Below are 17,082 nucleotides of genomic sequence, written 5' to 3'. Positions count from 1 at the left end.
ATATATATATATATATATATATATATATATATTCTGTGCAGAAAAATCCTGTAATGTTTTCCTCAAAAACCTTCTTTTCGAAAAAAAAAAATATTTTCGACTGAAGAAAGAAAGGCATGGATATCTTGGATGACATCGGGGTGAGTAAATTACCAGAATTTTTTTTTTTTGAAAGTGAACTACTCCTTTAATTGTATGTCGTTGTCACGATGCCCTGGCCTAATGGTCAAAAGTTTCATTGTCAGTAATTCTACTTGTTTTTAATTAACAGTCATTTTTGCTTAATGATGTTTAAGTTATGTTTATGTTTAAGTTAAGTTTAAGTGCCGGTGCTAAAGATCCTTTACACACAGTCTGGCCTGAGCTGAACAATAATAAAATCAGCTCAAAATATATAAAAAAAAGGATCTCACTTTAATGTCAATGCCAAAATGAAAGTTTGTGATAATTTGAAAACTACAAGTGTAAAGTTAAAGCTTGATTACACCAATGTTAAAATATTTATTTTTACCAAAATAATTTTTACTGAATGTGTGACTAAGAAACTGTCTTTCTCCGGTGTTTGCTGATGCAGATGCAGTGAAGGCAGAGTCAGTGTCAGCGAAGGAGGGAGATTCAATCACTCTAAACTCTAGTCTTACTAAAATACAGAAAGATGATATAATAACATGGATGTTTGGAGATACTAAAATAGCTTATATTGTGGATCCTGGAATCTTCTCCACATATGATGATGTTCTTGATGGGAGATTCAAAGGCAGACTGAAGCTGGATCCTCAGACTGGATCTCTGACCATCACAAACACCAGAAACACACACTCTGGAGAATATAAAGTATTCATCAAAGGCACAAAAGAGACAACATACATATTCAATGTTACTGTCTATGGTGAGTAGAGAATTACAGCTGTGCTTGTTCTGTCAACTCTTTATTAGTAAGACTAATCTTAAAATGGGATTCTTCCCAGTGGTGTTTCTATGATGATGCCTTTAGTTCAAAAACACTTGATGGACCTCCATCCCACATCTTTCAAGATCAAATGCAAATACATGAATATATAACACTGTAATTTTTGCTGGTGGTCTCTGCGGCATCTTTTCAGTAACTATGAAAAGTTCAATGTCTTTGTTGTTTGTCCTTCTCTGAAGGAATTTCACAAAACACCTAAATCTGTTTACTTATAATGAAATGTTGATTTCTGCTTAGGCTAAATTTGGGTTAATTACAGCATTTTTCACAATACACATTGTTTTGAAGGAGCTTTATAGAGATGCATACTGTACGATACTATGTAATGAATGTTTTCAGTGTCTCGGACACGTACTTGACTGCTTGAGAGATTTAAATATTAATCAGTTTTGTTTATTGTTACAGTTTTTTCCAACTGCTTACACACGTTTTCAAAACTATGTCTCCTTCTTTCAAAACTCTACACACAATTCCCAAAACTGCACACACAAAATGCAAATTGCCTCACATCTCCTTCAAAATGTAACACTGCATTCAAAATGCCATAAACACAAGTCAGAATGAAGCATTTGCATCAAATGGCAAACACTTCTTTCATAATAGTAAATTTTTGGATATATCATGCAAACACTGTTGTTCTAAATCTAAAGCTCTTTGGTCTTTCATGGGCTTATATCTACATTTCAATGTAACGTTCTACAGTGACAGTAATCTGCTGAGAGGGGTAACAAGTACACTGTAAACCTTATGAATGATCTACACTGGAAAGACCAATGCAATGTTGAAACAGAAAATTTTTAACATTACTGTTGTTTACAGTAGCATACAACAAAACCATAAACATATGTAAACCAAAAAAATATTCTAGAATAGTAAAGAACACGATTGTTGTGTGTGTGGGGTCCTGGGGGGTCCCAGGAATCCATTGTTCAAAACAGGTAATCTGACCTGTGACCTACTGTATTCATAGGCCTACTGTAAACTACAGTAAAGCAGTGATTGTGTGATCAGCAATTACTGTAGTGTTTGCATGTGAGGAGTGTGTGTGTGTGTGTGGCCTGGTGAATAAGTGTAGCATTTTGATTGGTTGTGTTTGGAAAAGGAAAGCAAGTCACTTCCCATTAGATTTGTGTGTGTTAGGTCGAGAATTGTGTGTAGTGTTTTGAAAAAAGTGTTTTATGCAATTGAAAACTGAGTCAAAGGCTGAGAAATAGCTCATGGTTTTGGATATTTGGTGTGTAGTTTTGCATTTTGAGTGAGAGGTTTCAAAAATCGTGTGACATGAAAATATTTTGTGTGTAAGCAGTTGGAAAAACTGTAAATCCATTTACTTGACAACCACCCCATAACACTGAGGGAGTGAGTTTTGTGTAACACTTTACAATAAGGGTGCACTAATAAGCATTAATTCATGCTTAACTAATGCACAGATAATACTGAATTAATGTATTACTAATGATTATCTAAGCTATTCATTAATGATTGCCTCATTAGCAACTAATGAAGAGTCTGTCTGGTTAATATATTAGTTCATATATGAATTAAATATGTAATTGTGTATTAATTCCATAATCACTTATTTTATTAACTAATAGTGTTCATTAATTTGTTAATTACCACAATGAGCCTAATGTGCATTAATACATTATTAATTACAGCATTAGTAGTGTGTTAATTACTACAATTACTAGATGATGAGTTAATAATGATGTGCCTCAACAAGTAAAGTCACAACATAATGATTGTTAGCTAATGATTAATTCATCATTAATGACCATCACTAGAGTTTATAAAAGCTGTTTATTAAACACTGGTTTCCAAAAACGTTGTAGTAATTGACACACTACTAATGCTGTAATTAATAATGTATTAATGCATATTAGTTTACCTGTATTATCTGGAAGTTGAAATATAAGGATTTGGCTCATTGTGGTAATTAACAAATTAATGAACACTATTAGTTAATAAAATAAGGTATTATGGAATTAATACACACTTACATATTTAATTAATAACAATTCATATATGAACTAATATATTAACCAGACTGACTCTTCATTAGTTGCTAATGAGGCAATCATTAATGAATAGCTTAAATAATCATTAGTAATACATTAATTCAGTATTATCTGTGCATTAGTTAAGCATGAATTAATGCTTATTAGTGCACACTTATTGTAAAGTGTTACCGAGTTTTGCATGGACACTATAAAAAAATAAGAAAATCTTTACATTTAGAAACTTTTCATATTGGTTAAAATTTGTATTTCCATACGTTTTAGAATATATTATACAATGTATTGTATAAAAGTCATACCTTTTTAGGATTTAAAGAATTATCACGATCATCGCTATAAATAAAAAAAGGCTGATGAGATGAGAGTGTATAACAGTAAGATCAGGCCTTTTCATCATTTATCTTAGTTTTTTAACTGGACTGATGAAAGATACTGTGGACATGAAATCAACCTGCCATTAGTTACCAGACTCCAGAAACATGAGCATCATAGAGGAAGAACTGATCCCATAGAGACAAATTACTGAACACAATATCAAGAAGTCAACAGTGTCTTGTCAATTATTCCCTACATATTATTAATTATCTTTATTCCAGCACGTCTGCCTGTTCCTGTCATCAGCAGTAACTCCTCACACTGTTCTTCTTCATCATCATCATCATCATCTTCATCATCATCATCATCTTCATGTTCACTGGTGTGTTCATCAGTGTTGAGTGTGTGTGATGCGACTCTCTCCTGGTACAAAGGAATCAGTGTGTTGTCCAGCATCAGTGTGTGTGATCTCAGCATCAGTCTCTCTCTACCTCTGGAGGTGGAATATCAGGATAAAAACACCTACAGCTGTGTGCTGAACAATCCCATCAGCAACCAGACCACACATCTGGACATCCACACACTCTGCCACACATGTGCAGGTATGTGAAAAGTAAAATGTGCCAACTTTTGACTGCAAAAGCATGTTCTGAAGCGGCATATATGTATACCACAAATACACAGTTGTAGATTGTGAGATTATTGCACCATACTGACAGTAACAACATTTAAGGCTGCTCAGGTGCTTGTCATGGAAACACCAGGCTCCACCGTCACTTCCAAACTATGATCCAATAATAATTCTATCCGCCTGCACTTGACGCTTATTTGTACTCCAATCACTCCGCTACAAAAGCATACACCTCTCAGTCTTTGTCTGGTCTCCGATGTGGAACATAGACTACACTATTGCAAAGTTCTTACCTGAAAGACTCCAGCAGTTCCTTCTCCTCTAACGTTCCCCGTTCTCATATACTAAGTCCCTCTCTTTCATCATTGTGCACTCATCTTGGATTTCACCTATCGATGGCAACAGATGTGTGCTGTCTGTTTAAGACTGTCTTCCACTATCTCCATCATCCAGCTACAAATTCAGAGACTGTGTCATTCTGTTACAATTACGGCTAATCATTATTACTGCTTTCATCTGTTGTGCTCTATAAGACTGCTGTGAATAAAATGCAGTTAATCTTATAATTTTTCTCATTCCTCTGTCTGAGTATGTATATCGAAACAGAAGACCAGACCATAACATAACAACTTATGCCTAGTTCACACTACACAACTTTAAACGTTGGCAGATCGCTGTGCTGTTTAGACTACATGAATTGCTCTGGAGTCTTGAAGTCGTTGTGGTGTTCACACTATGAAATTATCTGCAACAGGGGGTTACACACTACACGAGCTGACAACAACTCTGTCACCCAACGACTCTATCTGGTCCCCAAACCATGTTTTGTCATGAAAACACGCGCGAGAAGTGGAATGGGAAATTACACGAAACATGAGTTGTCTATTTGAAAATTGTCAGTGCAAGTTGTTTGCGCAATAAATCTGTTCAGAATCCTGAGAAAAAAAGAAAAAAAAGAATATGGGTGAATGGATGGATAAGCACACACGGGTAGCAGGGATGTGTTTCTTTCGGTGACCACAACCTATGTCTTGTCCTCTCATTGGCTGTTGCTCATCGCGATACGTGACAGCACAGACTATCGAGTCGGCCGACAGCTCCAGATATTTAACATGCTAGATATTTGTTTGGTGTCGGCGAGGTGTCAGCGTTTTTTATGCGTTGTTTAGTATTTCACAAATAAGGATTGGTGAGCACGGATCACCCGCAGATTTGCACGCGATTATAGCCTGACCTGTCGGCGAGCTCGTTAACTTGCACATCGGACTTAAATCAGGCTTAAAATCCTGTAGTGTGAACAGTCTGTCTCTGAACAGTATGAGTACCAACCAAATCCATTCTAGGACTCTCCGCCACATTCTCACGACACCAACCACCTCAGTTGCTACACCGCCTGCCATTTCTTCAGTCTTTTCCAGTCCCATGGTCACTCCATGGTCTACTTTTGGATCGGTGGAGGACTGCAACGGATTTCTCCTCCAATGCTCTCTGGCTCTGCAGATGCAGCCGCATCGATTCCCTACCAAATAGGCAATTGTTGCCTTCATCATCTCTCTGCTGATAGGGCGAGTGCTCCAATGGGCGGAAATGATTTGGCAGCAAAATGGCCCAGCTATTCATACCCTTGATGCCTTCGTAACACATTTCCGTGAAGTTTTTGGAAGACCCAAGGAAGATTCCTGGCTGGCGTATGGTCTCGTCCTGTACTGTGGTGCCCGGTGACGTCTTAATGTTGTATCCCATTTGTCCCCCTTGTCCAGTGGTGAGTTTTGTTTACAGTTCCAATTCATCTTCACTCACCTCTATAGTAATAATGACTGCATCTGATGTTTCCAATTCAGTCTGTGCCCTTATCAACTCTGGGTTAGCCAGCAATTTCATTTCCGGGGAACTCTGCCGCCATCTCAAGCTCAAGAAAAGGCCTACTGAAACCTGCTAGCATGTCCACTCCATAACTGGGAAACCGCTCAGCCGGAATCATGTCCATTTCAGTGTTGGACCATTAAAGTTGTGGTTTGGCACAATGTGGATACCATCGAATTCCTGGTTCTGGAGAATTCCACCACCGACATCATCCTAGGGCATCCCTGGCTCATCAAACACCATCTTGTGCTGTCCTGTACCACAGATGAGGTCCTGAAGTGGGGTGAAATATTTGTTCTCCTAAGTGTTTTCCTAGGTTCCCTCTCCCCTTGAGATTTCCAGTCCAGACCTTTCCTCTCCTGTCCATGTCAATTGAAAGTCCACTGGAGAATCAATATGTGGACATTCCAAAACCGAGACAAGCCTTCCAATTGCCACTACACAGACCATAGGACTGCACTGTTTACCTAATACCAGTTGAGCCAGTGCCTCGTGGTAAAATATACCTATCTCCATCCCTGAACAGAAGGCCATAAGGAGTATTTTCAGGAGGCTCTACAACAAGGATACATCCATCTTTCGTGACCCCCACAGGACACTATGAATACTGTGCGGTGTATGGCCTGGGCAGTCGTGGCCTAATGGTTAGCGAGTTTGACTAGTAACCCAAAGGTTGCTGGTTCCATTCCAGTACTGGCAGGAAATGACTGAGGTGGCCTTGAGCAAGGCACCTAACCCCTAATCGCTGCTCGGGCACCGCAGCAAACATGCATGACTGCCCACTGCTCCGTTTGTGTCACTACTCTGCTCCTAATATGTCTGCACTAACTTGTATGGTTTAGTGCAGTATTTCATTAATGAGGTGCTCCGGGAGTACCTCCACTGGTTTGTACTAGTCTACAACGACAATTTCTTGGTGTACTCCCGGAGCTTGGCGGAACATCGCCAGCACGTCTTGGAGGTCATCCAACATCTACATGAGTTCAATCTGTTTCTAAAAGCTGAAAAAAAATTCAGTTTCATCAATCCTCTGTGGTATAACATCAGTAGTAGTGGCCCAAACCTACCACAGTCAAGGAATTACAACACTTCCTCAGATTTGCTAACCTTTACCGCTGTTTCATCCACAACTACAGCTCCATTACCAGTCAACTCACCAACCTTCTGAAAGGCAGTCTCTGTTCAGGACTCCAGCTGCCATCAAAACCGTACAACTTCTGCCTACACCAGCGCTCTGATCCTTGCTCATCCTTGTAGAAGTTGACGCCTCCACTGGGGTAGGAGCAGTCCTATCTCAGCAGCAGGGGACACCATTAAAACACCATCCATGTGCCTTCTTTTCTAAGAAAAGATAATGCACGTATGTCTCCAAAACACACAGAACTCCGTAGATCAACTTCGTCCACTCCTCCATGGGCACTGGCCAGCCAGGGGCAAATCAAACTCTCTCTCATGGCTTAGAGATTTCTTCTGGTGGCCTGACATCCTTCCACTAACCTTTCGACATCACTCGCCATTGATGTCGAAAGGTTAGTGGAAGGATGTCAGGAATGCACCATCTTTAAGACCCCTCGCCACCTACCAGCAGTCAAACTCCTCCAGCTGCCTGTGCCTAAAGTCCATGGTCCACCAGGACTGGATTTCCTCCAGATCTACCTCCCTCTGACAATAATACCTGCATTTTAGATATTGCAGAGCCTTTAAAGTAGGACTTTGGAGTGGGAGCAACGAAAGACAACGTAATTTCCTCATTATTTTCACCTGGGATGTTCCCATGATAACGCAGCACGGTGTCCATCAGCTGAATAGCTGTTCTTACGACATAAATATCTTATTAATAATGCTGTTAACATAACGGTATTCTGATGACATTGAACATATTGTCAATACATTTTGTATATTGTATGCAAAGTTATATCATACACATGTCATCTCTGTATGTTTTGCAAAGAAAAAAAAAGTTATAAGAAACAAAAACAAAAGAAAAAAGAAAAGTAGACTTTTGAGCAGTAAGCACGTCCCAGCCGGGTTCATCTCTTATTGGGGTCCCCTGGAAACATTTATGTTGTGGTTTGTGTTATTTGCAGCGCGTTTCTGTATTTGGTTGTGTTGTGAGTATTTGGAGCACACATTTGTTGTGAAACTGATGAAGATGTTATCTTAATTTGCGGGTGTTTTTTCTATTTGCATGTGTTTTCTTCAGTTGCAGCGAGTTGAACTGTAAAAAGGAGGTTAGTGAGCAGCTTTGTTTGCAATTACAGAGATCATACATTTCCTGTAGTTCTTGACCAGGTTTGCACACACTGCAGCAAGGATTTTGGCCCACTCCTCCATATAGCCGGGCAATACGGACTCCCTCCAAAGATTTTCTATTGGGTTCAGGTCTGGAGACTGGCTAGGCCACTCCAGAACCTTAAGATGCTTCTTACGGAGCCACTCTTTAGTTGTCATGCTGGAAGACCCAGCCACGACCCATCTTCAATGCTCTTACTGAGGGAAGGAGGTTGTTGGCCAAGATCTAGCGATACATGATGGCCACATCCATCCTCCCCTCGATGCGGTGCAGTCGTCCTGTCCCCTTTGCAGAAAAGCATCCCCAAAGAGTGATGTTTCCACCTCCATGCTTCACAGTTGGGATGGTGTTCTTGGGGTTGTACTAATCCTTCTTCCTCCAAACACAGCGAGTGGAGTTTAGACCAAAAAGCTCTATTTTTATCTCATCACACCACATGACCTTCTCCCATTCCTCCTCTGGATCATCCAGATGGTCATTGGCAAACTTCAGACGGGCCTGGACATGCGCTGGCTTGAGCAGGGGACCTTGCGTGTACTGCAGGATTTTAATCCATGACGGCGTAGTGTGTTACTAAGGGTTTTCTTTGAGACTGTGGTCCCAGCTCTCTTCAGGTCATTGACCAGGTCCTGCCGTGTAGTTCTGGGCTGATCCCTCACCTTCCTCATGATCATTGATGCCCCACGAGCTGAGATCTTGCATGGTGCCCCAGACCGAGGGAGATTGACCGTCATCTTGAACTTCTTCCATTTTCTAATAATTGCGCCAACAGTTGTTGCCTTCTTATCAAGCTGATGCCTATTGTCCTGTCGCCCATCCCAGCCTTGTGCAGGTCTACAGTTTTATCCCTGATGTCCTTACACAGCTCTCTGGTCTTGGCCATTGTGGAGAGGTTGGACTCTGTTTGATTAAGTGTGTGGACAGGTGTCTTTTATACAGGTAACGAGTTCAAACAGGTGCGGTTAATACAGGTAAGTGGAGAACAGGAGGGCTTCTTAAATAAAAACTAACAGGTCTGTGAGAGCCGGAATTCTTACTGGTTGGTAGGCGATCAAATACTTATGTCATCTGAGGAAGTGTTGTAATTCCTTGACTGTGGTAGGTTTGGGCCACTACTACTGATGTTATACCACAGAGGATTGATGAAACAGAATTCTTTTTCAGCTTTTAGAAACAGCTTGAACTCATGTAGATGTTGGATAACCTCCAAGACGTGCTGGCGATATAATGCTAATTAATTATTGAAAAATCATACAAAGTGATTTTCTGGATTTTTGTTTTAGATTTGGTCTCTCACAGTTGAAGTGTACCTATGATAAAAATTACAGACCTCTACATGTTTTGTAAGAAGGAAAACCTGCAAAATCAGCAGTGTATCAAATACTTGTTCTCCCCCACTGTAAATATGTGCTGTGTGCTTTCCTGTCAATAACAAATAAATGCACAACAAAAATGACAGCGGTGAGAAAAAATAAGTTAAAGGTAAAAGTTAAAAGTAATCGATTTCTGAGAAATGCTGTTGAAAATGTAAATTACCCATACAATTCTGTGAATATTTGCTAGATGTCAGGTCTTTGTGTCTGCTAAAAAAATATTTTGTTTGTGGCTGTGTAAATACAAACAAAAAACAGTGGATCAGACTTTTCAGGACGAGCACCAAAACACTCTTGTAGCCAATCAGGAATAGTAAACACTCATGATGGGGGAGGAGAGAGAGTAAGCAAGAGGGAGATTTGTAGAAAGAGAGATGGCTGATTTTGCAAAGAGGAAAAGGTCAGAGGAATGTAATTGGAAAAGAAGGTTTACAATCAGGCAAGAGTGTTCACGGGGGAGGGGTTTATGTAGATTTGAGGGTTTGTGACGTCACTAACCCGGGTGTAGTCCTTATCAGCCGTTTGTTGTAGTCCTTAAAAAACGATTTCTTTAAAAGCAAATATCTCCTTTTGCTTTGAACTTTGAGCGTTGTAACTTTGCAGATTTTGTTTATGTTCAAAAAGCAACATTACACACTAACTAAAGTTAGAACAGTGAAATCATAATCAACCACCCTTTTAATATTTGAAAAGCTTTCCAGCGCTGGAGAGATGTTAGAGAGTGTGAAGAGAGTGCTTTATTTCTCCTCCATATGTGTGTAACATTGTTTTTGCTGTGTTTCACAGAACCAAGATTTGATGATGTTGTTGTTGAATAACAGTTGATTCATTCATACTTGCATAAGCTGCATGCATAAGCATAAGTCCGCTTTGGCGAGGTTTTGAACTCCCAAAACTAACTCTAAATAAACTTTGTTTTAAGCCTGATTTTGTTCTAAATGTGAAAAACATCACTCTAGTTTGTTTTTCAATTTCGCTTGAAGTTTATTTGGGCTGAGGTAGGTCAGATGAGTCTACACTCAGAATTGTGTAGCAGGTGCAAGGCTGTTCTAGGCTTAACTCAGCTGTGCTTCTGTTTAATAGTGTTTGTTATAGACGGAGACATTCACTCACACTAATAATTGTCTTTGGGTGCTACCGCAGCAGACCCAAAGTCTCCTCAACATCTGATACTACTGGTCTCTGCTGCTGCTGTTGGATTTCTGTTGCTTATTGCTGCAGTCGGGATCTTCTGCATCTACAGGAAACGCAGAAAAACAGGAAAAACAGACCAAGAGGGCAAGTGTCACCTACTCCTGATACATCTGTAGAAACATTTATGTATACAATAAAAGTATTAAATAAGGATTTACTTATATTATATACCTAAAATAATAAAGTTTTGTTGTTTTAATGCCTCTATTATTATCATTGTTGTTGAAACAGGTCAAGCTCGTAATGAAGACATCACTTATGCTGATCCGACATTCCTCAAAAGAAAAGCACAGCAATCGGTAAGATCAATTATATTAATGCACATTTAATATGTTCGATGTTTTCGATAACCATTCACCCTTTCCTTTTCCTCTGTAATAATGTCAAAAATAATAAATAATAATAATAAATAATGATAATTAATTATTACTATATATGTATAGAAATATTACATAATATTACATTGTTACATACATACTTATTTTAGAATTTCTACAGATAAATATGTGTGATTCTGGGGAAATTTAGGGGAAGCAAACCACACACACAAAAAACTATTGCCTTACCAGTATAACATCAACTAGCAAAAAGATGAAGTTAGTTCTGAGAAAATATCCTGCAGCACAGATGGTAACATAAAAACAGGAAGTCCACTGGACCTCTGAGTGATAAAAGAAAAAAATTAACTTCAGTGCAAAATGAGATGACAGTAATTCTAACATCAAGACCGAACACAAAGGGAATGCACAAACCTGTCCTGTCAGATAAGTCAGTCCAGTGCACTCAATTCAGCTCCACGTCTGATCATAACCTCTTAAACATAGGAAATTCAAATACACAAATGGTAGATCATTTTCCCCCATTAAACTATAGACTAGGACAAAGTCTTTTTGAGTCAAAAATAAGTGAATTTGCACGCTGACAGGCTGCTTCACGTTCACACACACAGTCAAAGCACATGCACAGAAAGTAGGCAATTCTAGTTTATATTCTAGTTGATTCTAGTGTAAGTACTGAATTTACTTCTCTTTTGTGGTTTATTACTTGTGCAATGAGATAGAGACAAAATATGTCAAAATGCCGGTCATTGTGAATATTAACACAAACACAGTTGCTTATTTTTAAGTAAACAATGGGAGAAAATCAGTGTGTATAAATATACTGGATCTGTGCATTAGATAGTGTGACAGCAGCCTGATACCTGATAGGGCTGAATCCGAAATCATCCCCTAAACCCTCAATCTCTATTCCCTATGTTAGTCCATACAGTTCACTTGGAGGAGTGAATAGAAACGAGTGAGTCAGCCGTTAAGTGTACATCGGTGCAATGAGTGCACTCAATAACATCCACTATGGTTTCGGACACCACTACAAATGACTGTCCCCTCAAATAACGGCCTATTTTAGGGTAAAGGGGGGATTTCGGATTGAGCCGAGGTTCTTAAAGGGCACCCACTCTACATCGACTACTGCACAGTACAACTGTGCCATCTAGTAGACTCTTCTGTCTCAACATTCACCTTGTGCATGCACTGTTGTGTACACACACCATCCGTGAACCCTCCCGATGACGAAAATTACATTGTGTGGACCGCTGCGGATGAAATACTGAAATATACCAGAGCTGATACTCACCAGTTAATGTAAGGGGCGTTACATTTCAGACACACACTCTAATCACAACAGACTTGGTACGACTGACCAATCAGAGCAGACTGAACTTTTCGGAAGGCGGGTGTAAAAGTTCAGAGTTCAGACAGAGGAGGAAACAGGTGCTGCAACAATGTAAATTATAAGAAAAATGTTTAATAAAAAAAGTAAATGATGGAAACATTCTAGTAAACCCAATAAACTAAATAATGTAAATGCATAATATAGGGCCACTATATGGAAGTCAATTTCTGCCACATAAGAAAAACAATCATAATTCGGTAAAACATAATTATTACATAAAAAGCTGAAATGATGATATACTGACATAAATCAAAATGATGACTTAAATGGACAAATTTTATTTAAAAAGTCTTCTTTTTATTTTTTTATTTTTTAAGTAAATTTTTTTGTAAAAAGTCAACATTATGACAAGTCAAAATGACATCAAATTGTTTCATGACAAGTAGTATCATCATTTTGACTTTTCATCTCATAATTATGATTTAGTATATCACAATTATGATTTACGAAAGACTGAATAATTTTGGTTGCTTTAATAAGAATCATAATCCAACAAGCTAACAAAAAAACTGTATTGTCATATATATATATTATATATCACAAGTTATATACCCCCCCCCCCCCATTCATATATAGATATAGATTTGAAGACAGATATTTCATTACACCAAAGGGTAACTTAATTTTGATTGATGGTTCCTTTTGAACATTCTGTTGACTACAAGTAACTTTGCAACTACATGTTTGCAACTCACATAGTATTTGTAGACTGTCTGCTTAATATCTGTTGTTAACTCTATATTGTGATGATGATCCTCCAACAGACATTCTACTGACTATAAGTAACTTTACAACTAAATTTCAACTTATTCTACTGACCCAAACCTAACAGTCTACTAACACTCTGAGAATTCGTTGACATAGATGCAACGCTACTTATAGTCAACAGAATGTCTAAAGTGGAGCATTGAAATAACGTGTGACAGACCGAAGGATAAAGATCACGGTCAGTTAAGTGTAAAAACCACTTCTAACGGTTCAGTGCATTTTTGCTAAAAGACTCTTAAACTGAGGTCCTCAGAAAACCAGTGTGAGAACAAATGTGCAAATATTTCTGCTGATATATGTGGATGTGGGTGAGAAGGAAAATGTGACAGAAAAACTGAAAATGTGACCAAAAATAAAAAAAAAAAAAGAGAGAGAGAGAGAGAACGACATATGATTACTATTTTAGGGAGACTATTTAACTATTTTTATGGATTGAACTTGCGAAAAACATCAGAATAATCTGAATTAAAACACTTCATGTAAAGCAGCAACGTGAAGGAACCCGTAAATGTATATCCAATAATTTGTTTCATAAATCAAGATGTTAAAAAAAGATACTAAAAACAGCATCTTATAATGTAATCAACTTTCAACGACACTTGCAACCCTTGAATCTGCCGTGGCTTCCACTCATGAAAGATTAATGGAGCAAAGAAATCCCTCTACTCCTTTAAAGCGCTGAGGCTGATGGGATTTGTAGTGCCCCAAACACACCAGGTTTGGAGAAGAGAGGAGCTTCTGCAGCAAACTCTTCTTACTAAGGTTATAACTTTACAAGACAACAATCAATAACCCACACAACTAACTCTCTTTAACAGGGAAAACATTTAATGTCAGATGTGTTTTCCGGAACGGAATTCTGTTACAAATGGAGTTTATTGTTTTAGGCGGAATGTAACAGAATTTTGCAAATTTTGGTTTATGTAAATCATATAGTAGGGCTGTACAGGGAATCAAATTGCGACATGGACTATTGTCTGTGAGTATTACAGTGCAAACGACTGCTATTTAAATATGAAGTCTGCATGTGTATGTGTGAATGAATAGCATGGTTTCGTCTATGCTACACATAGCCTTCGCTAGCCTGAGTGAATGGGCGGCCGTAGTTTATTCAAGCACGCGTGACTTGTGTCTTCAGCGCCTGAGGACATGAACTTCATCTCCAGAGATGCTCTGAGTCACTTCAGCAGCATTTCACCATTTCATTTGAGAAAACTATCGTCAATAATACACACAGAAACGCCAAACTCTTCACCACAACTCGCCACAATAAAAGTTCTGGATAACGTGAATAAATTATGACAAATATATTTCTATTGTAGCTACAGTAGAATATACTTTTCAAAGTAGCCTAATAATAAAACAAATTTAAAGGAATTTTTTTTTTTTTTTAAATTTACCAATTTGAAAGAAAACATCTGCGTTCTCAGCACTTTGCCATAAAATAAAAATTATTTTCACAATTCAATTTTAAAACATTAAAATGTTTAAGTTTTATAAAATAAATTTACCTCCACAGTTTTTTATAATACATTTTTGCATCATTATTTTGACATCACAATGTTTTCATTTTCTACGATAATGTGAAAATTATCGTAGAAAAAAAATTTCTACATTTTCTACGCCCATAGTGTGACACTAATCATAAATAATTCTGTGATAGAGATTTTTGGTCATACTGCCCAGCACAACTTAAAGAGTTAGTTCACCCAAAAAATAATAATTTCTATTATTAATTATTCTCCCTCATGTCGTTCCAAACCCGTAAGATTTTGTCCATCTTCGGAACACAAATTAAGATATTTTTAATGAAATCCGAGAGATTTCTGTCCCTCCATTGACAGCTACGCAACTATTACTTTCAAGGCCCAGAAAGCTAGTAAAGACATCATTAAAATTGTCAACGTGACTCCAGTGGTTTAAACTCAGCTTTATGAAGCGACGTGAGTGCTTTGTTTGTGCAACAACAACAAAAAAAAATACATAATTTACCACCACAAAACAATATTTCATTGCAACTGTTCCTGAAAACCATGATATCTGATAAACTCTTTTACTGTCCTCTGTCTCTTTGTTCTGTGTTTGTGTTATCTTTCAGGAAGTCAAAGTGGAGGAAGAAGTGGTGTACGCAGGTGTCGTCACCAAACGTTGATCAACAAATCCTCATCAGCGGCGATGTGTTCACGGTTACGGTTCAACTATTCACTTGCATGCTTGCATACGGTTCACTTGCATGCTGGGAAGACGAACAGCAACGGCTAGAGCAACAGAGAAGCGCTTTTGCAGGCTTTCTGCACAAAAAACAAAACAAACAAAAACAAAAACAAAAATAGCTATTGTATACAACAGGTATTATATGTACAGACTTTAAATGCCATGGTGATATATGTCCTAGCAACATATTCTCTTCACTGCGTTCAGATCAAACTGTATTATAAGATGATAGCCATTATTCTGTAGGTGCAAATTCAGAATATAATACACATAAAACTTCTGCAATACAATCTGAAGAGTTAGAGCAGACCTTTAATTTGGCATGTGGTACAAACATGAGCAGATTTAGGTGTTTTTGACAGTATTGCATTCTATTGAATCATGTCATGAATGTGATTCACTGAATGCAAGCAACATTTTGTGAGTCAAACTGAAATCTGCCGTGGTCTGCTGTCTTTAGATCTGGTAAAGAAATGTGGTTTCATCTTATGGATGGACAAACAACTTCTGCATGAGAATGTGTATTACTGGACTTTTGTGGTTAATCTGCATTAGTGTACGTGTGTGTGCGTGTGTGTAAATAGCAATGGTTGAAACGACTTCCACAACTTAACTTCCTTTTTTCTTATGTAAAATAAAATGCATAATCCATTATTGCTGATGCTAGAAAATAAAATGATCTAAAATAAAAGTGAGATCACTGTCAAATATGAAAATAACATACTGTACTTGAATATTAAAATACATATACTCATAGTGATCATGTAAACTGTTATTTTCAACACTAGCAAGAGTTCAGAAGTTCATTCGTATTAGTTTCAACTGTATTCTTGATATCACAGACACCCTTTTTTATTATGAACATATCCTGTTTCTATCTGTCAAAACATGCATGACATCTGTCAACCTGCACCCAAGTCTAAATGTCATGTGACTGACCCCATTATTACATAATATAGAGTATAATATTACTATATTATAGTTATTAATTATGTAACTTCTTCCAGCATGAAAAAAAAAAATATATATATATATATTAAGACATTTAGGACAAAAAATTAATTTTGACATTTACATTCATGTTTGGATGACAGGGGTGTCTGATACCATATTACCACAGTTTTACCTTCACAGGTTTAAAAACAATACCCTATGTTAATTTAAAAAATTAACCCAACAGCTGGGTTTGTTCATATTTTACCCAAAATTGGGTTGCAACAACCCAGCATTTTTTTTAAAGTGTAATAATTATGTCTGCAGAAAAGTGGTTTCCCACAGTAATTTGTACTAGGCACAAAACAGCCTAACACTTAACAAATAAAGTGAATTAATCAGCCCGATTTATTCCTAAAGTGAGTCCCAGATAGCTTATACTGCACCAGAGCGCCAACTAGTGTTCATTACGCAGGAATTAGACTTCCCAAGATAATACTCTCGTTTACTCTATAAATCACTCCGTGTAGCTTAGCTCAGTGTTTTGCATTTATGCATTTTGATAAACACAGCAGTTATGAGATAATCATATCTGTTTAATGGCATTTATTATTACACGCACATAAAAATATATTTGTGGCGCAGCTTTGCAACCACTGATACTTACCAATAATTTCCAATGGTTACTCGGACATTTTCAATAGTGTGTACAATGTGGCCATCTGGTGGCCAAAATGCTTAATTTATTTTGTATTGCTGTCAGTTAAATTTTATTT

The 17,082-nt window shown here is 37.7% G+C and overlaps 1 protein-coding gene across 2 annotated transcripts in view; it reads left to right on the top strand.

Annotated features, from left to right (window-relative positions):
* The window catches only part of LOC306988485 (SLAM family member 5-like), a 17,304-nt gene extending 1,172 nt beyond the window's left edge, over positions 1-16,132 (top strand). Inside the window, exons 2-6 of one of the 2 annotated variants that reach the window (XM_079593489.1) lie at positions 575-889; positions 3,585-3,905; positions 10,607-10,741; positions 10,889-10,956; positions 15,258-16,132. In XM_079593489.1, coding sequence (XP_079449615.1) covers positions 575-889; positions 3,585-3,905; positions 10,607-10,741; positions 10,889-10,956; positions 15,258-15,311 — 893 coding nt within the window. In that variant the 3' untranslated portion in view covers positions 15,312-16,132. The remainder of the gene's footprint in view (positions 1-574; positions 890-3,584; positions 3,906-10,606; positions 10,742-10,888; positions 10,957-15,257) is intronic. The other variant, XM_079593490.1, reaches the window with a different exon arrangement.
* The last annotated feature ends 950 nt before the right edge of the window (positions 16,133-17,082 follow it).

The sequence above is a fragment of the Phoxinus phoxinus genome (assembly GCF_949152265.1).
Source record: "Phoxinus phoxinus genome assembly, chromosome: 20".
NCBI lineage: Eukaryota > Metazoa > Chordata > Actinopteri > Cypriniformes > Leuciscidae > Phoxinus > Phoxinus phoxinus.
Note: the sequence above shows the minus strand (reverse complement) of the source record. Positions and strands in the feature narration are given on the sequence as shown.